At 33.1% G+C, this 15,850-nt stretch overlaps 1 protein-coding gene across 5 annotated transcripts in view; it reads left to right on the top strand.

The window, feature by feature from the left end:
* Window positions 1-15,850, top strand: part of KCNK2 (potassium two pore domain channel subfamily K member 2) — a 291,790-nt gene that overhangs the window by 141,667 nt on the left and 134,273 nt on the right. For all 5 annotated transcript variants that reach the window (XM_051998361.1, XM_051998366.1, XM_051998364.1 and 2 more), the window contains exon 3: window positions 2,695-2,812. In XM_051998361.1, the coding sequence (XP_051854321.1) occupies window positions 2,695-2,812 (118 nt within the window). The remainder of the gene's footprint in view (window positions 1-2,694; window positions 2,813-15,850) is intronic.

Below are 15,850 nucleotides of genomic sequence, written 5' to 3'. Positions count from 1 at the left end.
CAAACAAATCTAGTGAATTAATATATAAACAGCCATTCAATTTGGTAAATTTTGGAAATATTTATTGAGTTTCTATCATGTTCAAGGCCATTTTGTTAAAGAGCTATGATGATAAATTAGTTTTCTTGTTCTAAGAGCACATAATCTACTAAGTATTGTACCCAAATAACTATATGTGCAAACTGGAGTAGAGTAATTACATAGAAAAGGGCCATGATGTTCTGTGAATTAAAAGGATGGATATATAATTTCTGTTGTAGAAAATCAAGGAAGAAATGTTTTTTGAGCAAGACTTGGAGGTTGAATAGGATTCTAGCAATCAGATGCAGAAGATGGAAGAGAAAGGAGATGAGGGTTTTATGTATGACTAACAGGAATCTATAGGCTGGTCAGGACAAGTTAAATGTCTATTTGGCTATATTGCAAAATGTACCTATTATTCACATTTTCTCCTTCTCTTTCAATACTAAACAATCAACAATAAATCAAGCCCTGTTTTATAGAATTTGCTAATTTTCAAAGTGTAAATGCTCACACTGAAAATTTGATAATTGTCTCTTGGAGCAGTTTAAGCTGGCATTAGCATACCCTTGGGAGAAGGTGTCAGGGAATAGATAATCAACAGTATGCAGAAAATGAAGACTAGAGAAAGAGGAGGGGCAGCATTGGCTTTGACAATATGAGGTCATTGATAACTCTTCAAATCCCTGCTATCATCACAACCACATATGGAGTCTCATAAGAGAGTCTCATAAGTCTCATATGGGGATCTTGAAATTATGATTTGTTATTTATTAAATATTTGATTTGTATACCTATTTTGTATACCTTTAGGTATTATTGTCTAAAATAAAACATAACCATAATCTGCCATTATGTTAGCCTCTTTAGTCTACTCCCTTTAGAGTTACTTCCTAGGATACCTCTTCTACTTTTATTCATTTAGTTTTTATTTACATGAAGATGATTTCCAAATCTACACCTTCACCATTATTAGACTCCTCTCTTTCCTTTTCTCTTTGTCTTTTATTTATGGATTTTTTGGACTAAAATATCTATAACCTCATAGTTGTGTGCTTTGAATGGTCTTTGTAAATTATAATAGAATGATAATAATAACCCCAGATTTTATAGTACATCTTTTAATAACCAACAACTCCCTGAGATAGGTGGCTAAAGGATTGCTATCCTGATTTTGCATATGAGGAAGCTAAGAAAGTTATGAATAATCAGGCATGGAGAAGCTAGTAAAGTAGATCATATATCAACAGTTAAAAGAATCTTTGAGATTATCTTGTCTAATGATGTCAAACTCAAATAGAAAGGTGGCTATTAATTAATACAAAAGGATCTTTTCAGGCCACATATTCTCTTTAGTTTGAAAAATACAATGTTGTCTATCTTCTATTGTATTTTATGAATTTTGTTAAATATTTCCCTATTACATTTTAATCTTTTTTTTCCAGCAATAAGAAATATATGAGTTTGGCTGTATTTGACACTACTAATCTAGTCCAATTCCTTAATTTTACAAATGAATAAAGCAAAGTCCAGAGGCAAAGTGATTTATCCAAAACCAGAGTCAGAATGTGACCCTATCTTTTCTGACTCTAAAACCAGTATTTTTCCTATTGCATCATAATTCTCTTCTTTCTCTTCCTAAATGGGCTGCTCCTTGAAGGAAGTCATTGAGTTTTCTATTTCACCCTATTTTCCCAAGCCTTCTAGTATAACACTTCCCCTCCAATAGACACTCAAACCTAATTGGATGGTAATTGCTAAATGAAGACTACATGAATTTCCCATTGCCATCAGTTTAAAAAAATACTAGTTTAATTGTTTTTCAGTCAGGTCCAATTCTTCATGACCTCACTTGGGGTTTTCTTGCAAAGATGCTGCAATGGTTTGCTATTTGTTTCCCCAGCTTCTTTTGCAAATGAGGAAATTGAGTCACAGAAGATTAAGTGATTTGTTTAGGATTACATAAGTTACAAGTGTTTGAGGACACATTTGAAATAAGGAAGATGAGACTTTTTGACTCCAGACGAGGTATAACCTGACTGCCCCCTTTAAAAATAAAATTCTTATAAATTATGAGAACTTTAGACTTGCTAATTTATCACACTTTAGACTTAGACTCAATAATGACTCTATTATTAAAGTTTTCTTCTCTTTTCTACCTTATTCCAATATATTTTTGAAAATAATTGGTTATGTTCTAAATTAATGATCATTCTTCACATATAGATATAAAAGACTGTATAGACTTGTTAGAAAGTTGTTAACTCTCAAGAAATATTTTCTTCAAGAGGATTCTGCTCTCTACTATTTAAACTTATTTGTAGTTTGCAACTTTTGTATTTAAACTCTATAGCTGTTTCTGACATGGAAAGCCTTGGTAAATTCATATTTATTAAATAACTCAATAATGTCTATCAGCATCATGCTATTTATTTTATCCTGTTCTCATTGTTTTTTTTTTTTACTGATTAGTTGATATCAAACATAGCTTTTCATAAATTTAATTGAAACTTTACATCATAAAATATTATTCTAACCTGTATAGGATTCACATTAAAAAGTAAAATCTTGGAACTGAATTTTTTATGCAACTACTAATTAATTTTTCTTTAAAAATATTCTATTCAATTCCTATGATCATGTATACTGACAAGTTTCTTTTTAAACTTGCAGCAAATAGTGGAAGCAATAAATGCAGGAATTATACCTTTAGGAAACACCTCCAATCAAATCAGTCACTGGGACTTGGGAAGTTCCTTCTTCTTTGCTGGCACTGTTATTACGACCATAGGTAGGAAATATCTTATGAATTTTTATTTTGCAAAAGTGGTATGAATTATAATGCTTTTCTCTTTGAAAACTGTTTCCTCTTCAACAGTGGGCTGTACTTCCTGGTCAAAATGTCACACTTTAGAAAGAAGAGTAGATGTCTGCAAATGATATGGAAATTGAACTGTGGTATTAAATAAGAGAGAGAGGATTGCTTTAAAAAAGATAGTTGCTAAAAGAAAATTTAAAAAATACACAAAAGAAATCTGGAGACTCAAGAAATCTGGGCCTTAATTATTATTTTACCTTTAACTTTGGGAAAATCATTTATGTTCTTATCCCTATTCTATAACCTGTTTAATTCCTGTTTGATGCATAAGTATGGAAGCTGCTTATATCATTTTGATTTCTTACTATTTCCATATTTATAAATGCATGTATTTTCAGCAAATATTGCCATCTCTTGTATACTTACATATTATTTGTTCATGTTGTTTAATTATGTTTATGGTTTAAGCAGTTAATTTTGAAAGTCACAAATAGTCCTGGCATAAAAAAAGAAATCTCTAATCTATGTGAAGATTAAAAAAAAATGAAAATTCATGTTACTTTACTTTATAGCCTACTATCATGTCAAAATATCTACTAAAATTGCATCTATCTTATTTTAAATCTTTCTAGTATATCTGTTTGGCTTCATCTCTAGGACTACCTCCTAAAGCAACTATATTTCATAGTGAATGTGGGAAGAGAGAGCCTATCCACAAAACATTCTACATTTATGCTTTTATTAATCAATCTCCCAACACTAAGTTTTATATCCACATAGTCCTAGAAAATGTATAGCCAGGGGACACAAGAGCATATAAAATTAGTGCAAGCAAGATACATAATCATGGTGGGAATGCTCATGGGTGAGAAGGCTTTTCATAAGGAAGCAGTTCTGAAGCAAGAGAAGAAAAATGATTTGCTGAAGAAGATGAAAATATGTTAGGGAAGAAGAATAATTTGTGCAAATGCATGGAGTTAGAAATGAAATATTTTTGACAACCTAAGTAGATATAATTTGTCAATGACTTTTCTCTATAGGTTTAGATAGATGTTATTTCAGACCACAGAATCTTAGGGTAAGATTTAGCATTCTGACTTGACTATCTGAGGAATAACAATATGAGGCAAAAGTCATCATTTCACATTAATATTTAAATTGAATCTCTCAATTAAAAAACAAAACACAACAAATATTTGTTAAACATCTGCTAGTTTAGTATCTATATTCTAGATATGAAGAATATAAATCAAATTTAAATAACCCCTTAAGTAGCTCTCTTCTATTAGATTGCTCCAGATCACCTATTTTTCATCAATCAAAGCCTTATTTTGATTTCTATTACTTACTTCACAGTTAAGGTGTTACTATTGAGTGAATTTCTGTTTGTGGCAGTTAGACTAAGTGGTGAATTAAGTTGTTATTGTTGTTATTATTATTATCTGTAATCTACCAGTATAAATATGCAATAGAAATTTTGGGATACTATTTTCCTAAGTTCTGAATGGTTAGTTATAATGCTTTTACTTGAATGTTAAGAGTTATTAGTTTTTTTTTTGAAGCATATCTACCTAGACCTTTACAAATTTGTAACCCAGAAGTTTAGTGAGCTTTGATTCCCTCTCCCCCATTATTATAACCTTTGCAAATGAGCCAACACTCATTCTGATATATTTTCTCTTAGAATCATTTAAAAATAATAACTGAAGTTTATTAGAGTATACACTCTTAATTAATCTTATGTCACTGAATATAATTTCAGAGTTATTTAAAATGAGTTAGATGACACAGTGATCAGAATGTTAGATCTCTAGTTAGTAAAAACTTTAGTTCAACTCCTTTCTTATATATTTCTTAGCTGTGTGACCTTTTCATTTAACTTCTGTGTGCCTCAATTTTCTTTAAAATTAGGATAATTATAGTGCCTTCCTTCTATGGTTATCTTGAGGATCAAATAAGATATTAATTGTAAGCACTTATTGTAGTAGCTAGCACACAGTAAACACTATATAAATATTGTTGTTATTGTTGAGATAAAATGAAATAATATTCATAAATTTTTTGTAAACTTTAAAACACTAAGCAAATGTTAGCTTATAATTGCCATTATCATCATTATCACTGTTATAATTTTAATTATTTCCCAATCTGTCATAGCTTTCTTCTTAAAACAAAGTAATTTATTGGAAACAGCACTGGATTTTTGGATCAGAAGACCTGGTTTCAAATCTTGTCTCTGTCACTTACTATTATGAATTTAGGAATAGGTATTTATCTTTAAGAACCTTGACTATATGTCAAGGAAAGCTGTCCCAAAGATAAATTACTCATGTATAATGACCTATATAAAAGATTGAGAACTTAGATATGTGGGTCTTGGCTAAGCAACTCTCATAAAAGACCATCCTCAAACTACAGCCCATGGGGCAGATGCAGCAGCTGAGGACAATTATCCTCCTCACCCAGGGCTATGACGTTTCTTTATTTAAAGGCCCACAAAACAAAGTTTTTGTTTTTACTATAGTCTGGCCCTCCAACAGTCTGAGGGACAGTGAACTGGCCCTCTATTTAAAAAGTTTGAGGACTCCTAAAAGAGCTCAGGTATATGTATCCTGGTCAAATAATACTCAAATCTTAAGAACATTTGAAAGGCAGAACCTTAAGGAGAAGTATCAGAAGTGGAGATTATTTAGAACATCAAACCTAATATCAAAGATTTCTATTGGGACCTTCACATAAATACTTCTAGTTGTATCAACATGAAGAAATCCCAGACATTCTACAGACTGAAGGAATGTACCTCTCATCTGGAAATGCCCAAGGGCACCTTGATAGCTTTCACTCTCCCTACAGCCCCTTTTCTTCCATAATCTGGGCAATCAGAATTCAAATCCTTTAGTACACTGACACATGAGTTGTTTGCTGGATTTTGCTTTAAACTTTTAATGATGTGGCAGTGATGTTTACCATTTGGCTATCCATAAAGAGAATATTTACTGCTAAATTTGGGAGAATGAGTAGAAAAACCCAACCTCTTATTGAACTATTGAAATTAGCCTCATGAATCTAAGACATAAGTATGTGTATGTGTGTGGGTGTGTGTGTATATGTTTGTGTGAGAGATAGAGAGACAGAAACAATGAGGGATAAAGGGACAAATACGAAATAGAGAGAGAGACACACAGAGATATAGAGAGTGAAGGAGAATTAAAATGTGCTCAGAGAAGTTAACAGAAGTATTTAAAGACAAAGAAATCAATAATGGTAGGAATTAGAAAGACTTTATATAGACACTAAGGATGGTTTGAAGGAACATTGGAATTCCAAGACTTGGAGATAAGGAGAGATACACAAAAGACTTGACAGATTACTTGTGTTTTGAGTTACGGGATTGTTGTTATTGGTTGTTGTTTCTCCTTCATTCTTGAATAGTACCATGGCATCAGGGAGGTGATGCCATGACATGCGAGTGAATTGGATTTAAGTGAAGAAGGACTGAGCAAAGTCACCTGCCTCACCTTCCCCTCCAGAAAACTTTTGGGTCCAGTGACCAAATATAGATCAGGATGACTGGAGATGGCCCTGGATACAATGAGAGACCTTGATTTTTTAAAGTTAAAGTCTTCAGCAGGTCTCATAGAATGACACATTAAAAAAAAATAACCAACAAAGAAACAAACAACTAGCAGGGCATTATGACTGGAATGGAAACTACCATGAAAAGTAATAATATAAAATAAGAATGAAAAGATGGGTGGGAACCAAGTTGTAGGAGGTTTCCAATACCAGTTTAAAGATTTTGTACTTGATTCTAGAGGTAATTGGTGAAAAGCACAATAAAACTAAAAGAAATACTACTTACATTTTCTTCTTTGGAACAATTTGTCTTCTTTTCATTATGAATTCACTGCAGTCTTTCTACCTCTAGGTCATACTAGATAGAAATATCTCAGCTTGCCCATGAGCCAGGTCAAAAGTTGGGTGACTATGAAAATCTGGAAGAAAAGAAACCCTAATTTTCAACCATAATTATAGGTTAAATTTGGGGGTTAGACATTTTGACGATTTCCATTCTGAAAATAGCTATTTATTGTTTGAATTACTTTGAGTCTGAAGAGAAAAAAACATCACAAGTGTGTGTGAGGATAGTTATTTTCTGCACAATGAAAATTCAAAAGGTCAAGTTATATCCCTTATGACCACCACCAAATTGTTTTGAGAGAAACTTAGTCTGTCACTGCCCAGATTTAATGTTGAAGTTCCACAGTATGTTTGTAAACACTGTCTCATTTCAAGAATCCCCAAACCTAGTAAGTTTTGCAGACATATACTTCAATACATAAAAAAATACACTATTATTGCCAGCCTTACCTCTAAATTATAGCCATAAAATACAGTAGCTGATTATTTTCATTGCCCCTTTGAGTATCTAGGGAGACAAGATCTCACTATTTGAAATAATCCTCTAGGTTTTAAGTGAATTTACTCATTTTGTGTCAATAACATCTTTTCTAATAAGATAGATCCCTCAGCTTTTTTCTTAGAATTTTAATCATAGAATCAAAGAAATTTCAATATTGTAAGGGTCCCAAAATTCCTCATAGTTCAGTCTGTATAGGAAAAATAATCCTTTCTACTGTATAAGTATTCATCTAACATTTGCTGAAGTTTTCCAATTAGTTTGGAAACTCATTGCTTCCTGAATTATTCCTAATTGTTAGGAAGTTTTTCTCCCAAAATTTAGTTTTAAATCTGCCTCTTTGAACCTTTTATCCAATTATAGGTATGAATGAAATTTAAAAAAAATTTAATAGTATTTCACTTTTCCAAATACATGCAAAGATAGTTTTCAAAATTCACCTTTGTAAAACCTTGTGTTCCAAATTTTTCTTCCTCCATACCTACTTCTGTTCTCCCAGCAATCAGCAAGACAGCAAGGAATCTGATGTAGGTTAAACATGAGTAATTCTTAAAAAGATATTCCCATATTCATTATCCTGCATAAGAAAAATCATATGAAAAGGGAAAAAACACGAGGAAAAAAAAGAAAAAAAATAAGCAAACTAGTGATAGTAACCAAAAAAACCTTGAAAATACTATGCTTTGATCTACATTCAGTCTCCGTAATTTTTTTTCTGGTTGTAGATGGCACTTTCCATCACAAGTCTTGGATTAATGCAAAAAAAATGAAGATATATTCTTACTTCTACTGGAATATAATCACTTAAAAGTTTCATATTCATCTTAGATGTACACCTGAAAGAGATCTAAGAGTTCATCTAGTTTATGCCTTTTAATTTATAGATGAGAAAACCAAGACCCAATAAGGTCAAATGGTTTGTCATTAATTACACAATTAGGAAATGAGTTTTGAATACTGGTCATCTGATTCCAATTCCAATATATCTTTTATTGCATTAGTTGCAATCTCAGTTTTACTGATTATCTTAGGGTTCTTGTCTATCATATTAGTAGGGAGAAATGTAGTTAGCTTTTATTTACAATCAAAGGAAAAAGGTACTTTAGGATTTAATTATTTTGTATTTTAGAGAAATGTCTGTAAAAGTGCTTCGAGTTCATTAGATACTAGAACAATGCTACATAAACACAAGATATCATTATTAATCTTCTTGGGAATTAATAGTAGTCTGAGAAATAGTGGGCCTCCTGCACTATCTGCTCTTCATTAATTCTTTAAAAATACAGCTTTAGAGAGTTTTGGAAAATAAGTTACAGTGGTTTTTTTATAGAGTGGCTGGTACAGACAGTGCCTCATGGGGACATGCTAGACATGTAGTTCCCCAAGATTTTTTAGTCAGGTTATAGATATTGGTCTCAGAAGAGTAAGAAAACTTTCCTATTAGGGAAAATGCCTAATGGGAATTTTGCTTATAAAGAATAGACCATCTTAAAATTTAAGGACTCATTTCAGAGAAGCTCTTACCAAACACATCTGTGCACACATGTTGTATATTATGACACACAATTAACAGTACTATACCAGCACCAGGTGTTGGGTTTTTTTTTATTCTGTGATTTAAATTGTTGTTTGGGGAAGTCACAGAATCCCAGAACTCAGAAGGAACTCTAGAAGTCATCTACAGTAACTATCCATTGTATATCTGAACAAAAATTTCACATTTATTTTCCAAGCTTCTTAATAATTATAATATTAATAACCAGAGTCAGGAGCTCCTTTGGTTATTGGGTGAAACCCACAGAACTCCTCTTAGAAGAATGTTTTTAAACGCATAAAAGAAATACACAAGATTTTCAAGGAAACCAATTATATTAAAAATAGTGAAAATATTTTTTAAAAATATTCACAAATCTCAGAATAAGAACCATTTCTCTTAGCACAGTGCTTTGTCCATATTAGAAACTTAATAGATGTTTATTAATTGACCACAAACTATTCAAATAATTCTTTTATCTTTTCTTGAAGACTTCTAGTGAGAAGCCAATATCTTTCAAGCCAATCCATTCTACTTTCAAAAGAGTCTAATTGTAAAGAAGGTTTTTCTTCAGCTCAGATTTACACTTTTCTCTTTTAATTATTGTTTCAAGTTAGTTTGTCTTGAATGGCAGCCCTTCACATATTTGAGGTGCTCTATATTTTCATAAAATCTGTTCCTTTTCAGGTAGAATATAACGAATTTGTTCAAACAATCCTGAATGGGCATGAACATGATGTCCTTTACCATCTTGGCTGGAACTTTCTGGATGCTATCCAGCTTATCAAGGACCTCTAACAATGTGGCTCTTAGAACTGAATCCAATACTTAAGCTGTCATCTAACCCAGACAATGCCCAGCAGCACTATTATCTCCCTTATTCTTCAACATTCTACCTCTTTTAATATAGTTTAAATTTCATAAACTTTCTTGGCTTCCATATAATGGCAACTGACAGGAAACTCTCAAGTTTGCAAAGTACTTTATAGGGGCAGGTAGATGGCAAAATAGATGGAGCAAAGTGCTTTATAGATATTATCTCATTTAGACTTCAGAAAAATCTAATAGACCTGAGGTTTCTTTCTTCTATCTTTCTTCCTTCCTTCCTTCCTTCCTTCCTTCCTTCCTTCCTTCCTTCCTTCCTTCCTTCCTTCCTTCCTTCCTTCCTTCCTTCCTTCCTTCCTTCCTTCCTTCCATTCTTTCTTTTTTTCTTTCATTCATTATTTGAACCCCTTTACCTTGTTCACTTGGATCTTCTGTTTTCTTGAAAAAGTCTTTTGGAATCTGAGTCTGTGTCCAGTATAGCTTTTTCTCACATCTTTATGTTATCTACAAATGTGATAACCATGCCATTTATACATCGAGGATTCACTTGATTGCTGAATGGATACATGACACAATAAAGTTTGAAAATCTCTCCAGTGCAGATTTTAATCACTCTGCAACCTGGTCATTAGGAGCTGATATGCCTGAAGAAGGCATCATGCCATAACCAGTCTAATAATAAATCTCTCTGAACTTAGCTAGACATATTAGATAGTAGATGCATATACTTGAACTTTTCTAACTTGGTAGAACTTGCTGCAGCTTGAACTCTGCTGACCCAGATTTTGAGAATTCAGGGTCCCATACATGGAGCACTGAAGCATCAGAAGCTTTGATTGTTATTCTGAAGCTTTAATAGACTTGATAATTACAGTAGACAACCATTAACAGGAAGTCTCCCAACCTTATCTCAGAAGTTAAGCAGCCATGATCAGTATTCTATTGGAAGTCCATGTGAAATGGTGGTTATCATGGATTTTTCTGTTAATTAAGCAACGTGATGAAGTAAAAGAGTACTGAGGTTAGAACCAGGTAATCCAGGTTCAGATACCAATTCTGCTATCATCTATGTAACCTTGGGTATATTCCTTATTAATGATGCATCTTATTCTTCATCCTTAGAGTAGAAAACTTCTGAATCCCCTTGCAACTCTCAAGAGATCTATGACTCTGCTTCCCTAAATGCTATACTATGTGGAATAAAATGAAATCATACTGTTTTGTATTTTTGGAAGTTAGTTAATTTTTTGATTTCCCATTTTGAAACTAGAATTTTAATTTATTTTAACATACTGCTACTTTTGTTTTTATTCATTTGTTTTCACTTATTCATTAGTTTTTGTGACCCCATTTGGGGTTTTCTTGGTAGAGATAGTAGAGTAGTTGCCATTTCCTTCTCCAGTTAATTTTACAAATGAGGAACTTAGGCAAAGTTAAATAACCTGCCCAAGGTTACATAGCTAGTAAGTATCTGAGTCTAGAGCTGAATTTAGAAAGATGAATCTTTTTGACTCCAGGTACTCCATTGTACCACCTAGTTGCCATATATTGCTACTTAGAGCTAAATATTAGAAATATTGGGGTAGCTTTTAAGCAGTTGTTCAGAAAACAAATATCTTCTAGTCATAGAGTAAATTGCTTCCATTGGGATTATGTTATGCTCTTATTTTATGACATGCATTTTGAATGGGTGGTACTCTATATGATTGTGGAGGTTCGTGCTTCTACCTTCTGCTTTACCCTGGTGTACTCAGCTGAGGTGCAACCTTTTCTCATAAAATGAAAGGCAAATTTTAATATCTCCCTCTCTTTTTTTTAAGTATATAAATAAGATTTTAAGTTTTATTTTTTAGGGAAGTAGGTTCTTTCTATACCCGATGTCAGTTGAATGAAAGAGTACTTCTTTCCTTTTTTCTTTTCTGTTAGGAGAAAAATCCATCAATTCTAAGTTAACACTGAGACAATTTTCCACTTCAGAAAGAATTTTTGCCTCCAGGGGCCAAGTAACTTTTTTTTTTTTGGAGGGGGGGGGGTTGTTCTATGTATGCATAGAACAAGCAGGAAGCTTAGAAGAATCTGTAGATATTGAATCTGATACATTTATTTTTAACCTTTTTTTTTCTGGAACTAGATTAGAGTTCTAAGATTAATACTATGACAAGATTATAAAATATTTTTAACTTTCAACAAATTCTGATTGCTAATCAAGATTAGCCAACATTTTCAGTAGTAGTAACTGTCCATTTAAAAAGTCACCAAGAATGAAATTTTAGGACCCAGAATCTTTAGCTCTCTCCCATGCCCCCATTCTACCCCCTCCCAATTTCAGAGCAAATGAAAAGTAATAAAAGGCAAGAACAAAATAACAGGAAGAGTCTCATTTCCCCAAATATTTCTTCTAGTGCCTACCCAGTGCCTATATATGTGGCCAGCAGCAAGACTCCCAAATTTTGATCTGGTCTTGCTCAGTCATTTTTTAATTATTTCCTACTCTTTATGATTTCATTTATAATTTTATTAGAAAATATACTGGAGTGGTTTGCCAATTCCTTCTCTAGCTTATTTTGCAGATGAAGAAATTGAGGCAAACAACATTAAATGACTTTCCCAGATCACATGGTTAATTAAGTGTCTGAAGTCAGATCTGAGCTCAGAGGCTCCTGATATCAAATCCTGCACTTTATAGACTGCATCACTTAACTTCCCCTGGTTCTGACCTACAGAAGCAATATTATTATGGTAGGTACCTTGGCTAGCCCATAGAATCCTGTTTAATAGTCAAATAGTAGAACTAGAATGCTACAAATACTAGTTATGAAACATAACTAAACTGCATACACTTATCCTTATTTTATATAAAATTTTAAATGCAGATATTAAAAAAAAGTAGAGAAAATGTCATATACCCTATAGTATAGGTCAGAGGTAACTAGGTGGTGAAGTGGATAGAGTTTGAACATCAAGAATATCCAAAGTTCAAATTCTACCTTAGATACTTAGGAGTGTGCCTTGGCAAATCACTTAATCACTGTTTCTCCACTTCATAAATGGGGTCAATGATAAGACATATCTTGAAGGGTTATTGTGAACATCAAATGAAATAATATTTGTAAAACACTTAGCACAGTTCTTAGAACATGGTAGATATTAAATAAATGCTGTGTTACTACTAGTGATATTAATATTACATTGCCAGAGGGAGGGTATGTTGGAGGCTATAAGAGCAGTACCATTCAGTAGGGATGGACTAGGTAAATTAAACAGCAAGTAGTGGAGACCAAGGCTATAATTTCTCTCTCTCTCTCTCTCTCTCTCTCTCTCTCTCTCTCTCTCTCTCTCTCTCTCTCTCTCTCTCTCTCTTTTGTGGGTGAAACAGTTGGGGTTAAATGACTTTCCCAATATCACATAGCTAGTAAGTTAAGTGTCTGAGGTTGAATTTGAACTCAGGTTCTTCTAACTCCAGAGCTGGTGCTTTAGTCATCTAGCTTCCCTGAGGCTGTAGCTTCCCTGAGGCTGTAACTTCTCAAGTAGGCAACATTATGGGGTTTGGAAGGTATAGTGGGAGAAACCTGGGGGAATAGGACTGGGAGGGTCATTCATTTACACAACTCATTACTAAGTCTGAGGCTTGTAAACCAGAGGCAATATATACTTTGGAATAAGAACTACATGTGAAATTTTCTTAGTAGCATCTTAATCTTCATAATAGTGATTGTCAAATGTTATGATCTTAACAGTTGCTTAAAATTGGGGAGTAATGGATTGACTTGAAGATCATGAACTGAATTGATGAAAAAAAGCTAGGTTTTTTAATTAAATTTTATTTTTCTAAACAAGAACCTATATCCATAATTGTTTGGAGAAAGTTAATAGATTTTAATAGAATGGGATCTAAACATCAGACTGCCAACCAGAAATGTAAGTAAGCCTTTGGGTATGATTATGGCTAAAGATGGTTATCAGAAGAATACTTTTTAAAAAGTGTCTCAAGTATTTTACTCGATAAGGAAATAACATGGGTTGATTTTTGCCCAGGCCTGTCTACTTTCAGTTAGTAATTATGCCACATATTTGTTTCCCTCCCAATTCTTTTTTTCAGACTTGTGCAATCTTCCTGTTGGAAAATTGGCATTGTTATTTATGTGGTACTGTAAATATAGCATGATGTTTACAGAAGATGTACTCGTGCCATATGAGGTTCGTGTTTAAGTACTGTGGTTTATACGCACGTAAAGTACAATGCAGATACAACTCATTCCAAATGGGAAAGGATTGTTGTGTGTCCAATTCTTGGTTCTGCATGGTAGTGGTGGGAGGGTGGGGAAGAATGGTGATAACATGGATAATTGAGTCACAAGTTATTAAAAAGCCTTCTTATTTTAGCCTTTTGTTTCAACCGTCTCTTCCATGAAAATCTTTTTTTATTTTACTAGAACTGCTAAAAGAGACTTTGTTGACTTGCTATGCTTTATGTCTTCCTTCTGATCCCATTTGTCCCACTTTCTGTCCAATTGGAGATGGCAAAAGATGGATGTGAAGGGAAAGAAATGAAGGTCTTGAATAATCCATAAATTGGGTGAAAAATAGCTTCCCTCCCAGAATGCTTCTTTTGATGGATAAGTTTAGTGGGCCATATGAACTTAAAGATGAGAAGTCTGTATGTGGTATCTGAACTTTGTGGCAACAAGCAAATTAAAAAACAAAACAAAACAAAAACAACTTGGCTTCTTCAGATGACGCTGTCTTCCTAACCATGCTCACACTGGTGTTGGCTCTATATTTTCTCATAATTTCCTGATATAGTGAGTATGAAAGGAGTTAGAATATTCTTTGCTCTCCATTGCCACTTTTTGACCCTCTCTTTGCTTCCCCCACTCAATAACTCTATTCTTCTGAACTGATTTACTCTAGTCAAATATACTAATATAGATACTTGACAATTTTATTATTTCCATTCTCCTCCTAAATTCTCTTTTCCTTTCTCAGAGTTGGTACCTGCTCACAGTCTATTTCTAACCAAATTTCTCCCTTTCTTACTACATGTCAATGTCCCCTGAAATATTCTAACTTCCCTGTTGCTAAATCTTCTTAGCTCCCATCACTTTCTCTTCTAGTCCTGATACATGTGTATTTGGGTGCACTCATGATGTTATCATCACCTACATGTATTTCACTTCTGAGAATAACACACATCAAATTATTTTTATCAGAACATAAAATATTATATCATCTCTTCCTATGTTGTATCCCTGATAAACTTATTCTTCATCTTCACCAGGATTTTCATCTCCCAGGACTTTCTCAGGTTTTCATTCCCATTTCATTTCATTTAATATTACTTTCTTCCATTCAAGAAATAGACCCTCTCATTCATCACTTTTATCTACATTGCTTTCTATTTTCATACTATTTGTTCCTGGTCCATTCACATACTTTGAAAATTCAATCCTGAATCATTCTCATCAATTGTTTTCTTCACCCCCATGCATGTGCTGATGAAAAGAGCTACAAACAAGCTGATTGGATCTAGTACAAATTTATGCCTTTTAATCTTAATAAAGCTTTCATTAAAACAAAGCAATCATTTGACTTTTCTCTAATTTATTCCCTATTCTCTACAAAGATTGCCCTAAGCCTTCTTTTCTCTCTTTAAGGATTCCTTACAATCCATCCCCTAAATCTCCACTATCAGCTCCCTTATGCTACTTCTCTACATCACAAATCCCTTGATTTCATCCTCAATTTTCTCTTCCTTTGTTTCAATCTCTGATAAAGATTTGAACCTTTCCCCCAAGACTAACCCCCTTATCTTGTACATTGATCTCTTTCTTTCTTGTCTCTAGCAGAAAACTACAATTATACTTTTTCCCCTTTCATATTCAATTTCTTCCTATCTACTGATTTCTTCCTTAGTGTCAACAAATATAGCAAAGTCACTCCATTAAAAGGCCATTTAGTTTTCATTCTATATCTCTTTTCCATTATTCAATTACAATTTTAAAAAAGGCAATCTATACTTTTTGCTCCCATGTTCTCTCTCTCTCTCTTTTTTTTTTTCACTCACTCCTCAATTCCCTATGATCTTGCTTCTAGTTTTCTCACTCAACTCACTCTGGATTTGTCTGTGGTCTCTTAATTGCCAATGATCTTTTCTCAGTTCTCATTCTCTTCAATCTCAGTGCAGTGTTTCATATTATAAATGATCCATTCCTCCTAAATACACTGTACTTTC

Source organism: Antechinus flavipes, chromosome 4 (genome assembly GCF_016432865.1).
Source record: "Antechinus flavipes isolate AdamAnt ecotype Samford, QLD, Australia chromosome 4, AdamAnt_v2, whole genome shotgun sequence".
Taxonomy (NCBI): Eukaryota; Metazoa; Chordata; class Mammalia; order Dasyuromorphia; family Dasyuridae; genus Antechinus; species Antechinus flavipes.
This window is presented reverse-complemented; position numbering and strand designations above follow the sequence as displayed.